At 37.5% G+C, this 19,552-nt stretch overlaps 2 protein-coding genes across 5 annotated transcripts in view; one reads left to right on the top strand and one right to left on the bottom strand.

The window, feature by feature from the left end:
• The window catches only part of ITGB3BP (integrin subunit beta 3 binding protein), a 62,596-nt gene extending 48,477 nt beyond the window's left edge, over window positions 1-14,119 (bottom strand). For both annotated transcript variants that reach the window (XM_078073015.1, XM_078073016.1), the window contains exon 1: window positions 13,914-14,119. In XM_078073015.1, the coding sequence (XP_077929141.1) occupies window positions 13,914-13,918 (5 nt within the window). In that variant the 5' untranslated portion in view covers window positions 13,919-14,119. The remainder of the gene's footprint in view (window positions 1-13,913) is intronic.
• A 61-nt stretch (window positions 14,120-14,180) lies between these two features.
• The window catches only part of EFCAB7 (EF-hand calcium binding domain 7), a 43,418-nt gene continuing 38,046 nt past the window's right edge, over window positions 14,181-19,552 (top strand). For 2 of the 3 annotated variants that reach the window (XR_013448149.1, XM_078073014.1), the window contains exons 1-2: window positions 14,181-14,412; window positions 16,604-16,791. Coding sequence is in view for 2 of the 3 variants with exons in the window: in XM_078073014.1 (XP_077929140.1) it covers window positions 14,324-14,412; window positions 16,604-16,791 (277 nt within the window). In the remaining variant the exon portion in view is untranslated. Of the gene's footprint in view, window positions 14,428-16,603; window positions 16,792-19,552 lie in introns of all 3 variants that reach the window. The other variant, XM_036070438.2, reaches the window with a different exon arrangement.

Genomic DNA, 19,552 nt, shown 5'->3' with positions numbered 1-19,552 from the left:
ATATCCAAAAGAATGGAAAGCAGAGACACAAATAGGTATTTGTACACCCATCCATGTTCATAGCAGCATTATTTCCAATAGCCAAAATGTGAAAACAATGCAAGCGCCCACTGACAGGTAAATGAGTAAACGAAATGTAGTGTAGATATACAATGGTATATTATTCAGCTTTAAAAAGGAAAGAAATTCTGACACATGCTACAACACAGATGAACCTTGAAGATATCATGCTAAGTGAAATAAGCCAATATCAAAAGGGCAAATACTGTATGATCCACTCAAACAAGGTACTTAATGTAGTCAAATTCATAAACACAGAAAACACTGGTTGCCACTAGAGGAAGGGTGAATAGGGATGGGTATAAAATTTCAGTTTTGCAAGATGGAAAAAGTTTTGGAGATAGATGGTGGTGATAGTTGCACAAGGTGAATGTACTTAATGTCATAGAACTGTACACTTAATGATTAAACTGTAAACTTTAGGGGCGCCTGGGTGGCTCAGTTGGTTAAGCATCTGCCTTCGGCTCAGGTCATGATCCCAGAGTCCTGGAATCAAGTCCTATGTCGGGCTTCCTGCTCTGCAGGGAGTCTGCTTCTCCCTCTGCCCCTCCCCCCACTCATTCTCTCAATCTCTCTCTCTCTCAAATAATAAAATCTTTTAAAAAATAATTTTTTAAATGGGCACTTATCTACTGTATCCTAATTTCCTCCCTCGTCCTGGTAATCTTATTACTTCTGCAGGTTACTTCCCACTTCTAACTTAACCCAAATTTACACCTATGTCCATAATTTAAATACTGTGCTTCATTTTTAGGTGTACTAAATTTAGATTCATTGGGATGAAAATTCTGGTTGCTACCAGCATTTTGCTCTTGAGAATTTAGGAAAGATAAATACATTTGACATGCAATTTCATATCAAGAGGAATAGAAAGTAATTATATTTGTGGGATTAGTCATATTACTAAGACTATCCTCCCCTATTTTATTTAACTTATCACATGGTAGTATCCTGAATAGGATTCTCTGATTCTATCAGAACAGAACAAGTACAGGAGTTTCATTATACAACATTACTAACACTGATGACAATATAAAAGAAATTATTTTAGAAAAAAATGAACTTTCATTTGATTTCTAATTAAGAATGAGGAATGACACCTCAAAAAGCACAAAATTACATGTTTTGAGCTTCTCTCTCTTTTTTTTGATAGAGTGTGAGTGGGCAGAGAGGGGAGAGAATTTCAAGTAGGCTCCATGCTCAGTGCGGAGCCCAATGTGGGGCTCAATCTCAGACCCCAAGATCATGACTTGAGCAGAAATCAATAGTTGGACACCTAACTGACTGAGCCACCCAAGTGCCCCTTTGAGCTTCTCTTTAAAATACTGGATTAAATATGGGGCACCTGGGTGGCTCAGTCATTAAGCGTCTGCCTTCGGCTCAGGTCATGATCCCAGGGTCCTGGGATCGAGCCCCGCATCAGGCTCCCTGCTCCGCGGGAAGCCTGCTTCTCCCTCTCCCTCTCCCACTCCCCCAGCTTGTGTTCCCTCTCTCGCTGTGTGTCTCTCTGTCAAAAAATAAATAAAAATCTTTAAAAAAAAAAAAAAAAAAAAAAAAAAAAAAATAAAATACTGGATTAAATATAATTTTGAATAGCAGAGCTGAGGGTAAGAGTGGGTGTGTGGGGAGACAGATAAACTTGGTAAAGCAGGTAAGAGTCAGAGAGCCTTGATGCTATGCCAAATTCCTCCACTAAATTTGGGCAAATCACATAATTTCACTAAGCTTCATAAAGTTGATAATAATACTGGCCCATAAACTAGTAGGGAATTTCTTTTTTTTTTTTAAGATTTATTTATTTATTAGAGAGAGAGAGCATGAGAGGGGGGAAGGGCAGAGGGAGAAGCAGACTCCCCGCCGAGCAAGGAGCCCGATGTGGGACTCCATCCCGGGACTCCAGGATCATGACCTGAGCCGAAGGCAGTCGCTTAACCAACTGAGCCACCCAGGCGCCCTAGTAGGGAATTTCTGAATGGAAGATTAAAATATCACTTACAATGTCAGTGCTTCCATTTACTTCCTACTATAATGGTGATAACAATATTGCAAGAGTATTTAAAGGATTGAGTATACTTGTGAGATGCTTAGAAATCCTTTGATGAAAGGCAATGACCAAATTCACATCCCATGTGACTCCTAAATTGAGATATCTGAAACGATTTATTTTCCATTCTATGTATGAGAATGAGAAAAGAATCTTCTATATCCTTTTTATCTTCTCCCTTTCATTCAAGCCTTTTGTGTTCTCTCAAGTACTCTTTTGTGTTCAACATTCACGGTGGTCATACAATAATTCACTATCACATATGGGTGGTAGAGAGAAATATTACTCTGTTACATGTAGAAATATGGTCACCATGTGAAAGCACCTAAATAAATAATGAATCCTCTGTTATTCTTCATGATAAAACTGGCCAAAACCTTAAGCAGTTATTGGGCAACAGATGTTTTTTGTGTCAAAAGCTTCCTTATTAAAAGGTTAATAGAGAATTAGCTAAACAATTCTTACAGAAGTAAAGGGATATATTTGGGAATACTGACTCCAGAAGATAAATAGAGGTGAGATGGTCACTGGGCAAAATAAAATGAGAAATGCTGTAAGATAATTTCATTCTTAAATGAGTATTCTCAAAAATGAACATTAATATTCATTACTATTTCCTCCTGTGAGAAATTTATATATACATATATCATCACACATAAATATATAAAAGGACATAAGTTAAATCCTTTTAAAATTTATCAAAAGGGGCCATGTAAGACTGATGAATCACAGACCTGTACCCCTGAAACAAATAATACATTATATGTTAATAAAAAAAATAAAAAAATAAAAATAAATTTAAAAAGGGGCCAAATAGTTTTATCAGAATTAAATATGGGAAATGGGTGATATTTTACATATTTTTTTTTGAAGATTTATTTATTTGACAGAGAGAGAGCACAAGCAGGGGGAGTGACAGGCAGAGGGAGAGGGAGAAGCAGACTCCCTGCTGAGCAAGGAGCCCGATGTGGGGCTCGATCCCAGCACCCTGAGATCATATTTTACATATTTTTTGTATTATATTTTATAGCATAAAAATTGATAATAAATTTACATCGATGTCTACCTTCCCCTTGAGAATCTAGCACAAGTTTTCCCTGACATAGTCCACATTGCATTAAGGATCTTTCTACTCTATAGCACTATAGTATGCCCCTCTCACAAAACTTACCACGTTGAAATAGTCTATTTATATGTTTCTCTTTCCTCCCTGAACTAAGATATTTATATCATTAGCACCTTCACTCTTAAGTGGTAGGTTAAACATCCTTGTTAAACTATCTTTCCCACAAAAATTAAAACTCCCAGCAAATACAGTATCTGTTCATATTTGAATCCCCAAAGCCTGACACAGTGATGGGCACAAAAGTGTTATATAAATTAATGATTTATTTAATTAATTGTATATATTTTTAACTTAAAACTTCAGTCTCAAATTGAGGAATATATTTAGTTCCTTTAAATTTTTATGATCCTCCAATCCTGATTTTTTTTTTTTTAAAGATTTTATTTATTTATTTGACAGAGAGAGACAGTGAAGGGAACACAAGCAGGGGTAGTGGGAAAGGGAGAAGCAGGCTTCCCGCTGAGCAGGGAGCCCGATGTGGGGCTCCATCCCAGGACCCTGGGATCATGACCTGAGCCGAAGGCAGACACTTAATGACTGAGCCTCCCAGGCGCCCTTCCTCCAATCCTGTTTAAGGTAGTTTCACTGCAGGTTCCCAAAAGATGTCTTATTAACGGTCTTATCTCTAATGTAGTATCTTATATGGATCTATGTCTTAACAGTTCTGGAAAAACCTAAACCATAATCTTTTCAAATATTGACTTTCCTTCATTTTTCCTTTCTAGACTTCATCTAGAAGTAATTTTAGACTTTATAGTTCCATTTTCCATATATCTAAACTCTTATTTCTTAGCATTTCTTGTCTCTGTAGTGCATGTGGGCAATTCAGAGCTATCTTCCAGTTGTCTAATTCTTTCTTCAATTGTATCTAATTTACTGTTTAATCCACGCATTGGTGTTTTTTTTTAAAAAATAATTTGATGAGTACGGGGGGTAACTTTTAATTTTTACTTAATTTTAAACTTAAAAAAAAACTAGGAGTAAGAGTTCTTATCTTTTACCCAGACTTATCACTTGTTTACATTTTGTCCTATTTGTTTTATCATTCTTTCTCTCTTGCTCTAGTTCTTTGACTTAGAGTAGGTTATGCCCTGATAAACCCATCTAAGCTGAAAATGCAATTAATACACCAAACCTACAAAATATTATAGCCTAGCCTAGCCTATCTCACAACACGCTCACAACACTTATATTAACCTATAGTTGGGCAAAATCATCTAACAAAAAGCCTATTTTACAATAAAGTACTGAATATCTCATGCAATTTACTGAATACTCTATTAAAAGTGAAAAACAGAATGGTTATACGGGTACAGAATGGTTTTAAGTGTATCATTTTTTTTACTCTCGCAACTGGGTGGGGCTGACTGGGAGCTGTGGCTCACTGCCACTGCCTAGCACCACAGGAGACTATTGTATTACATATCACTAGCCAGGAAAAAAAATCACAGATTTTTAAAATGTATATATAAAGATACACAGAGATAGAACAGAAAAATACATGTCTATCTCTCTGTATATATGTGTATTTAAAAAATCTGTGATTTCATATTGATACCTCCAATGCCAAGCTAAAATATTTTAAATTCCTCTATACAACAATGAAAACCTAGCTTCTATTATCTGCAAAACACTTATCATTTGCTCAAGCCTAGAATACATAGAAATCAGTTTCAGAAGTGCTAACCCAGACCCCTGGGCAAAGCAAATCTATTTACTAAGATTCAGTATTTGCATAATATTGTTAACTGCAAAATGTACATAAAGTCATTCTACCAGGTGTTAAACAGTATTTCAATATAGTTTTAATCTGCATTTTCCTGATGACTAACAAAATGCTTCCTTGCCATTTATGTAACTTTTTTTTAAATTAAATATTGGTTCAAGTTTTTGAACTATTATTTTAATGAGTTTTACTCTTTAGTTAAGTTACTGTTTTACTGTTGAGTTACAAGAATTCTTTATATATTCTAAATATAAATTGGTTAAAATATATCTTATAAGTATTTTCTCCTATTCAGTGGCTTGACAATTCATTTTTTTAATTTTATTTTTTTTTCAAAGAAAGGCTTTTAATTTCCTTTTTTTTTTTTAAGATTTTATTTTTTATTTGACAGAGAGAGACACAGCGAGAGAGGGAACACAAGCAGGGGGAGTGGGAGAGGGAGAAGCAGGCTTCCTGCGGAGCAGGAAGCCTGATGCGTGGCTCGATCCCAGGACCATGGGATCATGACCTGAGCCGAAGGCAGATGCTTAACGACTGAGCCACCCAGGTGCCCCGACGATTCATTTTTAAAAAAAAAAATTTTTTTTTAAGTAATCTCTATACCCAATGTGGGGCTTGAACTCACAACCCTGAGATCAAGAAAGTTGCACGCTCTACTGACTAAGCCAGCCAGGCACCCTGACAATTCATTTAAAAAAATTTTTTTTATTTTTACTTTAATTCCAGTATAGTTAATATAGAGTGTTATATTAGTTTCAGGTGTACAATATAGTGATTCAACAATTCTATACATTACTCAGTGCTCATGAAGATGAGTGTACTTTTAATCCTCTTCACCTATTTCACCCATCTCCCCACCCATCTCCCCTCTGGTAACCATCTGTTTGCTCTCTATAGTTATGAGTCCGTTTTTTGGTTTGGCTCTCTCCCTTTTTTACCCTTTAAATTGTTTCTTTAATTCCACGTATGAGTGAAATCACGTGGTATTTGTCTTTCTCTGAGTGACTTATTTCTCTTAGCATTATACTCTCTGGCTCCATCCACGTTGTTGCAAATGGCAAGATTTCATTCTTTTTTATGGCTGAATAATATTCTCTCTGTGTGTGTGTATGGCTATTTGGCTACTGTAAATAATGCTGCAATAAACAATAAACACAGGGGTGCATATATCCTTTTGAATTAGTGTTTTTGTGTCCTTTGGGTAAATGCCTAGTAGTGCAATTACTATGATCATAGGGTATTCTATTTTTTTTTTTTAATTTTTAAAAAGATTTTATTTATTTATTTATTTGAGAGAGAGAGAGAGAGAGTGAGAGCACAAGAGGGGGTAGGGTCAGAAGGAGAAGGAGACTCCCTGCTGAGCAGGGAGCCCGACACGGGACTCGATCCTGGGACTCCAGGATCATGACCTGAGCCAAAGGCAGTCGCTTAACCAACTGAGCCACCCAGGTGCCCAGAGTATTCAATTTTTAACTTTTTGAGGAACCTACATACTGTTTTCCAGAGTGGCTGCACCAGTTTGCATTCCCACCAACAATGCACAAGGGTTCCTTTTTCTCCCTGTCCTTGTCAACACTTGTTCGCGTTTTTTATTTTAGCCATACTGATAGGTGTGAGATGGTATCTCATTGTAGTTTTTATTTCATTTCCTTGATAATGAGTGCTGTCGAGCACCTTTTCATGTGTCTGTTGGTCATCTGCATGTCTTCTTTGAAGAAATGTCTGTTCATGTCTTCTGCCCATTTTTTAATTGGATTATTTGGGGTTTTTTGGTGTTGCATTGTATAAATTTTTATATATTTTGGGTACTAACACTTTATCGGCTATGTCATTTGCAAATATCTTCTCCCATTCAGTAGGTTGTCTTTTAGTTTGTTGACTGTTTCCTTTGTTGTGCAGAAGGTTTTAATTTTGATGTAGTCCCAATAGTTTTTGCTTTTGTTCCCTTTTCTCAGGAGACAGGTCTAGAAAAATGTTGCTACAGCCAACTGCAGAGAAATTATTGCCTGTGCTCTCTTCTAGGATTTTTATGGTGTCAGGTTTCACATTTAGGCCCTTAATCCATTTTGAGTTTATTTTCATGTATGGTGTAAGTGGTCCAGTTTCATTCTTTTGCATGTACTTGTCCAGCTTTCCCAACACTGTTTGTTGAAGAGACTTTTTCCCATTGCATATTCTTGCCTCCTTTGTCGAAGATTAATTGACCATATAATCATGGGTTTGTTTCTGGGCTTTCTATCTTGTTCCGTTGATCTATGTGTCTATCTTTGTGTCCGTACCATACTGTTTTGATTACGACAGCCTTATAGTATAATTTGAAATCTGGAATTGTAATACCTCTAGCTTTTGACAATTCATTTTCTTAATTGTGTCCTTTGATGAGAAGTTCAAAATTTAGATGAAGTCTATTATTTTTTTCTTTTATGATTATTGTTTTTTGTATCTTGCCTGAAATTTTACCTACCTCATGTTGTAACAATATTCTCATACACTTCCTTCAGAAACTTTACCTTTTACATATAGGACTATGCTATATTTCAAATCAATTTTTTATATGGTATAAGGTAGAAGTTGAGGGTGTTTCATTTATTTTTCTGTACGGTGTCCCAGAACCATTTGGACTTTTCTTTCCCCACTGAATTGCTTTGGCACCTTTCTGGGTCTATTTCTGGACTTTGGATTCTCTTCCATTTTATCTATTTGTCCTTATGTCCAAACCACACTGAATTCAGAACCACTTTATATTAAGTCTAGTTAGTTTATGTACTCCAACTTCATCCTCCTTTTTCAAGATTATTTTCTTATTTTTTTTAGATTTTTTTTTTTTATTTATTTATTTTGACAGAGAGAGACACAGCGAGAGAGGGAACACAAGCAGGGGAGTGGGAGAGGGAGAAGCAGGCTTCCCGCGGAGCACGGAGCCCGATGCGGGGCTCGATCCCAGGACCCTGGGATCATGACCTGAGCCGAAGGCAGACGCTTAACGACTGAGCCACCCAGGCGCCCCAAGATTATTTTCTTATAAGTCCTTTGCCTTTTCATAAAAATTTTGAAATCAGTTTTTCTATTCCTATAAAATGTTTGCTGGGATTGACAGGAAATGCATTGAATCTAAAGATCAGCTGGGGAGAACTAACAGTTTAACATTATTGAGACTTCAAATCCATAAACATGCCCCTATTTAGATCTTTATTTTCTCTAAGCAACATGTTGTCATCTTCAAGGTAGAAATAAGTGTCTTCTAGTTAAACTTCTTTTAATTAGTTTTAAAATGTGATTGTATATGGAAACATTTAAGCTTCATTTTCAGGTGTTTCTTGCTAAAATGTAGAAACAGAATTAATTTTTGTATATTGACTATGTGATCTGCATCTTTGCTAAATAGCTCTAATAACTGTTTTACGAATTCCTCAGGATTGCCCATGTTCATGACAATATCACTGGCAAATCATCAATTTTACTTTTTCCTTTCCAACATTTACACAGTTCCTTTCTTTTTAGTGCTTTGTTAAATAGAAGTGGTGGGAGGGCACATCTTGCCTTATTCCTAATCTTAGAATAAGTGTTTAGTGCTGAGTATGATATGTATAGGTTTTTCAAAGGAATTAGTTCCCTTTCTACTTCTACTGTGCTGAGTTTTTATTTTATCATGAATGAGTGTGCTCTTTGTACAACTATTAATATGATCTCCTTTATTCTCTTTTTGAAAAATGTGAATTGATTTTAAAATAACAGAACAATTTGCATTCTTGGGATAAGCCCCACTTGGACATAATGTATTATCCCTTTCATACGTTGAATTAGATTTGCTAATTTTTTTTTTTTTTAAGATTTTTATTTATTTATTTGAGAGGGAGAGAGAGAGCACGTACACGAGAATGCAAGAGCAGGGGGAGGGAGAAGGAGACTCCCTGCTGATCAGGGATTCCGACAAGGGGCTCAATCCCAGGATACCAGGATCATGATCTGAGCAGAAGGCAGATGCTTAACTGACCAAGCTACCCAGGTGCCCCTAGATTTGCTAATCTTTTGTTAAGGATTTTTGAGTCCATGTTCATGAAATATATTGGTCAGCAATATTTTCATAATTCTTTTACCATATTTTGATATCAGGTTAGGTAGTATCAGCGTTATGAGGATTAAATGAGTTGGGATATATATATATATGTTAAATATATATACATTACATATATAAGTTGTATATAAATTATAAAATTATATATAAACATATAACTTAAAATGTATATATATGTAAAATCTATGTGTAGATTTTAAATCTAGTCTGATATTCTCTACCTTTTCATTGGAGTCTTTACTTCACTTAAAGTTACTATTTTGGAACGAGGCTGTTCCTGCTGAAACTGTGCTGTTTAGGAATTTTTCTTTTTTGCTAAAAAAAAAAAATTGTATATATATATATATATATATATATATATATATATATATATAAGAAATGGGATCCTAGTCATCAAAATGATTTGAGGGTACCCCACTTCTCCCCCCCACTTCTGGGACCCCAGCTGGTTTTATGTTTAAAAACTGTGGTCCTTCCTTAAATGAAATGACTTACCAAAAGTAATTTAGAACTTCAATGGCCATTATGGGAAACTTTCTCTCTCTCCAAACTTAACTTTTCTCAAAACTAAATTGGACAGCCACGGGTCTAGAATTGTCAAAATTGAATGGGATGCCTATTTTGATTAGTATTTTGAAGCTTCCGAAAGTTATTGGAAATCTAAAATTGCTTCTCTGCAAAATACAATTTCTAGACTAATTGAAGTAAACAAAGAAAGAAAGAAATAAGGGCTTCTGAAGCCTCTTTTCTGCCTTCTCCATCTTCTTTGTCTCAGGACATGTGGCAGATATCCTGTTCTGTCTCTACCTCTGGTGCCATTTTTCTCGGCACCGTCACCATCTCCCCTATTGTCCCCCATGCTAATCCTTTCACCAAATTTCCCTTTTCCTCCAAATCTTTCCCCACTCCCTACTCTCCTGAGCCTATTAAAACCTGCCCCTTTAAAGTTAAGTCTTCTGAGGATCCTAATAAACCTCAAATTTATTATGCTCTCTGGACTAAGGCCAAATTATAAGCTGTAAAGTTTCCTAAAGTGACTGAGGACACCAATGGGTTTGCTGAAGAATTCAACATCTAAGAAGACCAAAATTTTCTTAAAAGACTGTTTGCATGGAGCACTGGGTGTTATAAGCAAACAATGAATCATGGAACACTACATCAAAAACTAATGATGTAATGTATGGTGATTAATAGAACATAATAAAAAAAAAGTTAAAAAAAAGACTGTTTGGTGTTGAGTTTAACAGTTATGTACATGTTTGTCAGGCTTTTGTGTGCAAGCCTGAATTTTGTTCCAATTAGCAGGCTTAGGAAAAGCTACTATAATTGCTTGGTGGAGATTTCCAGAGATTGTTCTAGCATCTTGCCAAAGATTGGTGTCTGTTTCTCTAAATCCCTTTTAGGGTGTCCCCACTGGGCTAGTTTCATCCAGTGTTTGGCCTGGTCCTCACACAAGCATGAGGGCTAACTAATAGAAATATGAGAAACCAGGTTGGTAAGTTTAAATAACTTGGTCAATCTACCCAGGTAGCATTTAACTCTATGTTTATTAATGGACTAAACTAGAATCTTTCTCTTTTAGTTAAAGGGATGAGGATAGAATGGGAAACCATGTCCCTTCCAGATTTAGTTAACCTGGCAAACCAGCTCACCCACACCCTAGATGAGTAATTTAAAACAAAGACGTCTAAAATTCTCAATTGTCAACTCCAGCAAATGAAAGCCCCTAAACAAAACAAACAACCCTCCTTCCCCAATAGTTTCTGCTATTATTGCAAAGGGCCAGGACACTGGAAAAAAGACTGTTACAAACTTAAGTGCTCCAGGTGCCTTGAGCCCTTTAAGCCAGACTTTCCAATGTCCTTCTAATTCCCAACGGGGAACGCTGACAGATCACCTTTTGACTCCCTGTAACAATTTACAGGAAACTCCTCTAACCAATACAGATTTTACATGGTTTACTGATGGTTCTTATGTAAAGGATGAAAATGGTATACCATATACATACCACATGGTAAGTACCACATGCAACTCCTTTGAAGTCACTGAGGTAGCACCTTTCCCTCTGGCTACTTTGGCCCAACAATCTGAGTTATACCCTTACTCAAGCTTGTACCTTAGCCAAGGGTAGAACCACAAACACTTATACCAATAGCCAGTATGCCTTTAGGGTAGCTCAAGACTTTGGTATGTTATGGAAACAATGAGGTTTCCTTACCCCACTGGGGATAAAGTTAAAAATGGTTCCTATGTCTAGAATTTATTTGATGCCATACTTTTGCTGCCTGCTCTGGCTGTTAAGGTCCCCAGCATTCTAAACTTGACTCCCTGGAGGCCAAAGGAAACCACCTTGCTGATATTTCTGCCAAAAATGCTGCTCTCAAGGTCAAAAAATTGACCAGAAACGTCTAACAATGGGCCCTAGAATAGGAGAAAAAATTGGAAATCTAATAATTGTTCATTTGATAAAAAGAAAAAACTGACTTGGACCAATTAACAATCTGGCCCTACCAGAAATTCTAAAATTCCCACTACTTACCACTGTACATGCACTAAACCATTGGTCTACTAACAAAATGATAGTGTTCATAAACCCACATTGGTGAGGAAATATTAATGAGGTCACAAAAAGTGCCCACCTCACTTGTCTCACCTGTCCAAAACACAATGCAGGGAAACCTGTCTGCACAGCTCTCCAACACTTAAATTACCTCAAAGGCCATTCAGTTTTCACAAATGGATTTCATATAGCTTCCCCATCTAATGGATTAAATATGCTTTAGTTATGGTTTGTATGTTTCCTCACTGGACTAAAGTTTTCCTTTGTAGACTGGCCACTGCCTCTTCTGTGGCAAAAATTCTGTTAGAAAAAAATTATCCCTACCTGGGGAACCCCTCTTGAACTTCAGTGATTGGGGAACCCATTTTACCAGTTAGGTGCTTTAACAAGTCTGTACTGTTTGGCTAGTTTTACAACACTTTTATTGTGCATACCATCATCAATCCTCAGGGTTAGTCGAACATACTACTGACACCATTAAGACTCAATTGGTAAAATTTGTAAAGACCCTCCAAGTATCTTGGCCTAAAGCAATGCCTTTGTTCTTTCTAAATATCAGACCCCTTCCCTTGCGAACTCACAGACTTTCACCCTTTGAGACAGTAACAGGACATCCAATGCACTTGGCTCCTGATTCCTTTGACCCACAGTTGATAAAAGGAGATTATACTTCAATATTATAAAGGCCTAACTGCTTCTATCAAAACTAACTATGCTTTGGTAGAGCAATCTTTTCAGTAGACAAAAACTTTAAGCACCACATCTTGCAACTTGGAGATTTCATCTATTGGGAAAAAAAAAAAAAGACAAAAAAACACCTCCTGAAAGACTCTCTTCAACCTTGCTGGAAAGCCCCCTCTCAGGGACTGTTAGCCAACCGTTGTGTGCCAAACCTCAAGGAACGGACTCTTGGATTCATGTGACACATCTAAAGAAAGCCATCAAACCCTGACTGGACCAGAAAGATTTCCTGGAATTGAGGCAGACAACATCTGATGACACAGACTTCCCAAGATGTCTGGACCAGGCCTGTTAGAAGGTTCAGGAATTACAGAAGTCTCTCTTTTTCATCTAGAGTATTAACTAACTCTGGATTCTTATCCAAAATTCATGGTTTCTGAATTTTCAACTTTACCCTATTATTAACACACTTGGTTCCAACAGTTCTTTTGAGATAACAATACTTTTTAAAAGGTCTTTGAAGTTTTGCTGTTTTGCAAAAAGTTCACCAGCTATTGCTTCATGTTTATACCTACACTGTATCTTCTCAAATGCACAAGATAATTCTTTCAGTGTGCTCTTGCAGTAATCACCATTCTGTTTTCATGACCATTTTAAGTAGGAAGCATACACGACTCTGTTTGCCTCAGCGGGGGGAACTTTTCTCCCTTAAGCTGGAATAAGTGCCAGTATTTTTAGTTGGCTACTTTCAGATCTAGGATCCTGGTTTAGAACCATCACACAATTTGGAATTGTCATGTTACTTTCAATTGTGTACTTGTTGCCTGTCAAATCTTTTTAAAAATGATGTACTCAGTAAGACGATCTCCAACGCTTACAATCTTGATAAATACGGACTATAGATGGGGAAATGCCTGAAAGTTCTCCTTGCTACGCCTCGTTACTCAAATTTGACCTCAATAGGTTTCCAATTTGTACAATTTCCCTCCAAAGTGGGACATAACACCCAGGAAATATCCTTCCTGGCACTAAGGGACAAAAGGTCACTGAATTAAGAAGAACCTGACTCTTAATCAGCAACGCTTTTGGAGAAAGATCTTGACCAAAAGGAGGAAATGTGAAAAATAATAAAGGGGAAACTTCATTAAAGTGGAGAAGAGATGATAGAAGGGGAGGCTAAAAGGGGATCTCATACCACTGAACGTCAATTATAGGAAGAACTATCAATTACAGACCCCAACAGAAGAGTTTCAATAGGAAAGAACCATTGATTACAGGTCCCAATAGGGAAAGATGTACACTGCACCTCCTACAAAATACAGACCACTCCTGCAACTCAGCCAAGGAGAAACCGTCACCTTGAACCTGAACTGACTGTTCTCCCACGGACTTTGGGTCAAAATAATCCCTCCCAACTTCTTCCTTCTTCTCCATAAAATCATTCTCTCCTTTGTTGAACTTACCTATGGTTTAGCCATAGCTTGCACGCAGCGAATTGAAATGCTTTGTTATTCCAGAATAAACCCATTTTTGCTAGTAAAATAACAGGATTTTATTTTTAAGGACAACTTAATATCTACTCTTATTGTTCACAAAGGGACCCAAGAAACAGCAATGGGGTGGGGGAGGGTGGATACCTACGGCATTTCGACACTCAGGAACGCACCACCGCGGGATAAAAGGAACTGGGCCACCTCTTCCTAAAGCAGAGAACCTTCGGAGGGCGACGCCGCAGTCTGAAAAGCGCGGGCCTGCGGACGCCAGACGCGGTGTCACACGCAAGGTGGCCCGCTGGAAACACCTTCCCCCCTCCAAGGGATCCGAGTGTAAGGGGGAGAGGAGACGAGACTCTAACTAAGGACCTAGGACCTCATCCTCGTCCCTGCCAGCGCACCACAGGACCGTCTCTTCACTCTGGCCATTCCAGACCCCGACAGACGAGCTGCACAGCCGTATCTGTCCTCTCCGGATTCACCTCCCTAGATTTCTACCCGGACTGTTTGGGGAGGTGCTCTGAATCTTATTTCCGGTGGCGGAGAGGCGCAGTTGCCATGGTAATTAAAGGAAAGGCCGAGGTCGGTTGGGCTGCGGCGACAGGATCACGGAATCCGTGGAGAGAATTGGCTGCGCTTCCTCGCGTGTGAGCTGGAATTAGGTAGCAAACAGCTGGCTGTCTCTGTGTCTGCGCCGCGCCCTGCCTCGCTGTCCGGCTTCCTTCCCTCTCACCTGCTTCTTTTACTTCTCTTGCCATGCCAACGCTGGGTCCGTGTGTACCTAAAGTGTACATAAAACCGCATCTGCGTCGTAGAGAAATCAAAAAACAGAGAGAGGTTGCCCGAGATCAGCTGTGAACGTATTTCAGCGTGTAGGGCCGGGGACTGGGCGGCTGTGTTTCCCTTGGCCCTTCAGTAAGCCTTAGGCGCTTGTTAACAGTTTATTTTTCTTGCCATTGTGTGGCGGGTTATTTATGGAGCCGTTTGCTACAGTGTGCTCTGTAGGCCCCTGTCTTGGTCTCGGGCTGGAGTTTTAAGTGAAGGCGGTTTCCAAGTCTGAGGGGTGCAGTTGTATATTTATTTAAGCTTCCGTTTGGTCTCTCGTCACAAAAAGGGAAAGAATAGAATTCTGGAACATTTCTACTGTGGGATTTCCACGTGAGGTAGTCACCTTATTTGGAAAGAGTATTCGAGGACGATCCCACCCTCCCCCCCAAAATACTTAAATTTAAAAATTGCTTGCTGCAAAATGAACATTCATTCTTCCTTTCTTATCGGAACAGTTTTTTCCCCCCACATTTGTGAGGAGATGCGTGCACGCATATGTGTTTAAAACTGATGCTTAATTATAGTGATATCAATTCGCAGTAACCAGACTGTGACACCACATCCCTATGGGGTCCTTCTAAATCTGGTGTAATATGAAAGTGTCAGGCAGGCAGTCTGTGTATTATAAATAGGGTACTTCATCCATGATAAGCGATTATTATCTTTCTTTCCCAAGTGTAAAAGACCTATATAATTCAAGAAGGTGCAAGTGATTTAGGCCTCCTGAGTAAGAATCCAATGAGTCCTGAAGGGGACCCTACCTGTGTCGTCTTATTGTTGAACTTGAAATATTCAATTTATTAGGTTGGAATGTATTTTTAGAAGTCAAAGCTGGGTAAAATAATGTTGGAAGCTGTTAGACCACCAGCACAATTTAGTGCCTCATAGTAACTATTGTACAAGAAGCCTTCATTCACATTAATAAAGAAGAAACTGTTATCAAAATTTACTGCCTCTTGTTACTGCTAGCTGGGTGACATCTCTGTCCCTCAGTTTCCTTATCTGTAAAAGGGACAAAAAATACCTGACCACTGTAATAAGGATAAATTAAGATGTACGATAGTTCTTTAAGGCTTATGAGCTGAGGTACTATATAACCTCACAACATTATTAGTAATGAATGCAGTAAAATCTCACAATAATGCTTTAAATAGGATCCAAAAAATTCAGTCATTCAAAATGTTGGCCAGCATTATTGAGATGTTGGTGAAGTGACCTTGTTGCTCCTGCTGAGGTGATGGTTGCCAACTGCCAATCACATTACATCCAAATTCTCATTGTTGTGGAGTTTCACTCTTTCAAAGTTTATTTAGCACTTATTACTGCAAGGCATTGTTCTGTATGTTTCACGTGTATTAACATATTTAATCCTCATGACAACCCTATGAAGACTTAACTTACTGTCCTCTTTTTTTAAAAGATTTTATTTATTTGAGAGAGAGAGAGAGCACAGGAGAGAGAGCGTGAGCACAAGTGGGGGGGGGAAGGGCAGAGAGAGAGGCAGACTCCCCGCTGAGCAGGGAGGCCGATGTGGGACTCTATCTCAGGACCCTGGGATCATGACCTGAGCCGAAGGTAGACACCTAATCGACTGAGCCACCCAGGTGCCCCAACTTACTGTCCTCTTATTTTGAGAGTATTGTGTGCTTTTCCTTTCCTCTATGATACTTATTTTGTTTTTATATTACATCTTTGCTTTGGCTTTATTCTTTTGGCTTTCTCATATATATGTATTTTCTATATGTATTTTGTCTCATATAGTTGATTTTGAAATATGCACATATATATATGTGTGTGTGTATATATATATATATATATATATATACTGCCAAAGGCTTATTCTAATTTAGCATGTAATAATAACACCATATGCATATTATATTTGTCTTTTTTCCCCATATATGAAAACTGTAATGCTTTGATTCCTCTTCCCCCCATTTGAAAGGCAAAGTGACATTTGCATTTTAGGGGATTAACATTGATTAAAATTTTTAAATTATTTTCTAATAGAATGGCCATCAGTCCAGGAAGAGATGCAACTTTCTCCAGTCAGAAGTCAGCGCTTTCAGAGAGTCCTCGAACAAAGAAATTTCCACTAACTGAGGAAGAGACATTTTATATGAATTGTAGAGCTGCCTACTTAACTGTTTTTAAAAGCAGCTTAGAAAACATTATTTCTAAAGAACAACTTTACTTGGGTAAATTTTTCTTTAAAATATACGTATTTTGCCTTATTTGTTGAAAGTTAATGGATCAGAAAGACAGGAATAAGAATTACATTGTTGAATCATCCCAGTTTCTTAGGGAAGCTTGAGCAATGGAACTACATTATGCTATTGTGCCATTTTATATATTTATATATTCTATGTAGCTTCAAAATAAAACATTCAGTGTTTATACAGATTAGATTAGTATTTTTAAAGCTTCCATCAATTACTTGCTTAGAAATATTTTTTAAACAATTCTTACTTGGTACTTTAAGATTTATGTAAGATTCTATATGGATATATATATTTATTTATATAAGATTTATAAGATTCTATAGTAGTAGAATTTAAAACACTTCACATCTGAATCACTAGCCTGAATTTGACCTATAATGGGGAAAATGTAAAGAATATATAAAAACAGGTTGAATGATTGTAAAAGAGAAATATTAGGAGATAAGTAAAATTTTAGAAGTGCTGTTTTTGTTTTTTTGTTTGTTTTTGGTGGGGGTAGGAGTTGGTCTTTATTTTTTTTTTTTTAAAGATTTTATTTATTTGACAGAGAGAGACACAGCAAGAGAGGGAATACAAGCAGGGGGAGTGGGAGAGGGAGAAGCAGGCTTCCCGCCTAGCAGGGAGCCTGATGCGGGGCTCGATCCCAGGACCCTGGGATCATGACCTGAGCCTAAGGCAGACGCTTAATGACTGAGCCACCCAGGCGCCCCAAGTTGGTCTTTTTTTTGCTTCTCTCCATTGTCATATCTAAAATTTCTCTGGTTGTAAATATCCCTCAAACCAGTGAATTTTGTCCTTGCCAGGTATATCAAATGACTTGGAGGTCTTTACTCTTGAAAAAGTGGTAAACAATACCAGATAACACTGAATACTCATGTCAATTTCATCAAGGCTAATAACTTTATGAATAGAGAAACTGAGTTATTTTGCCAAATTTAGAAGCGGTTTCCTTAAAGAAAAACTCTGACATATTTTTGAAGTAATGTCTTGGGTCTGTATCCAATAAGATCTCTATTTGAGGAAATCCATATTTGAAATATGAACATTGAAAAGATTAAAATATTTTATTATAAACGATACAAACATTAAATTTATATTTTATTATAAACTGTAATTTTAGTTTTTATTCTTTTGAAAGTAGTCTGAGATCATGAATCTCCTGTTTAAAAGTTTAACCTGTATTTCGTTATTATGGCATTTAATTTGTGAATCAATAAGTATATATTACTAAGGTGCTACCAGTCTTAGACAATATTCTGGATAATTCAGTGTTTGTCTCTTCAGTGTTATATACACTTTTGGTTTTATGGTGGAATTCTCTTTGTAACATTATAATGATTGAGTTCAGGTAATGTAGATTTTTAAAAAGTAGGGTAAACAAGTGATATCTTTCTTATTACTATATCTTTCATCTATATCTTTCTGCCATTTATGCATATAACATGTGCTTTGACATTCCATTTCAAGGTTGGACAGAACAGTAACATTATCAGAGTTTTAGAGTTCCTTTTTTTTCCAACTTATAAATAATACAGGTATTATAGACTCACGTCAAAGCTTAAAGTAAACTCTGGCAAAAGATCAGTATTTTCATGTAAACGTTTAAGCATTTACAGTTACAAGTTTTTACTGTTATTAGACATAATAATGGACTCCCAACTAATTCTAAAATTACAAATTTAGTTAGATTAGTAATTACTAAGTTATACCTGTTTCTTAGATACGAGAATGTGTGCTTACTGAGTACATGTTTAGGCATAATTTTATTCTAAGAAAGTTGTTTTGTAATTAATAGTTCATTAAAAAAAGGTATTTTGTTTTTTTAGAGGGGGGAGGGGCAGAGGGAAAGGGAGAGAATCTTAAGCAGGCTCCATGCCTACTGCAGAGCCCAGTGTGGGGCTTGATCTCACAACCCTGAGATCATGACCTGAGCTGAAATCAATAGTTGGAGCTTAACCCACTGAGCCACCCAGGTGCCCGGAAAACCATTTTGTTATTGAAGACAGCACCAAGTATATGCTGACCTGCCATTTGGGAAAGAGTTACACACTCATTTTCCCAAAGCTGTACAGAAAATAGCATTTTCCTTTTTTTTAAAGAGTTCTTTATTTATTTTAGAGAGCGAGACAGAGCGCACAAGTGGGGGTGGGGCAGAAGGAAAGAATCTTCATGCAGACTCCCCGATGAGTGCAGAGCCGACATGGGGCTCCATCCCACAACCCATGAGATCATGACCTGAGCTGAAACCAAGAGTCAGAGGCTTAACTGACTGAGCCACCCAGGCGCCTCTCTTTCTTTTTTTTTTTTTTTTTTTTTTTTGAGTACTCTCCACCCCTAACGTGGGGCTTGAACTCGTGATCCCCAGATCAAGAGTCACATGCTCCACCCACTGAGCCAGCCAGGCACCCCAGCATTTTCTTTCACATGGACTTTTGACTTCAAATCACAACTTCATTTAGGTCCTACTTGTGTTCTTACCTTTTAAAAGGTGGCTGGTGATGGAATCCTAAAACACATGTACCTTTTCCCTGATTCTCTTAATAGATGAATTATGGAATTGTCCATTTTTATGCTAGGCAAAATACTTATCTTTTGTTCATTCCTAGGGCACCATGGTAATCAGGGCTTTTGTCTACACCCAAAATTAGCCTTTGGAAGTAAAAAAAAATTATATTGTCTCCACTGGTACAAACTTCCACAAAGGCTTTCTAGGTGCAACTCCTGTTAGCTCTACAAG

The sequence above is a fragment of the Halichoerus grypus genome, chromosome 5 (assembly GCF_964656455.1).
Source record: "Halichoerus grypus chromosome 5, mHalGry1.hap1.1, whole genome shotgun sequence".
Taxonomy (NCBI): domain Eukaryota; kingdom Metazoa; phylum Chordata; class Mammalia; order Carnivora; family Phocidae; genus Halichoerus; species Halichoerus grypus.
The sequence above is the reverse complement of the archived record's forward strand: the minus strand, read 5'-3'. Positions and strand labels throughout refer to the sequence as shown.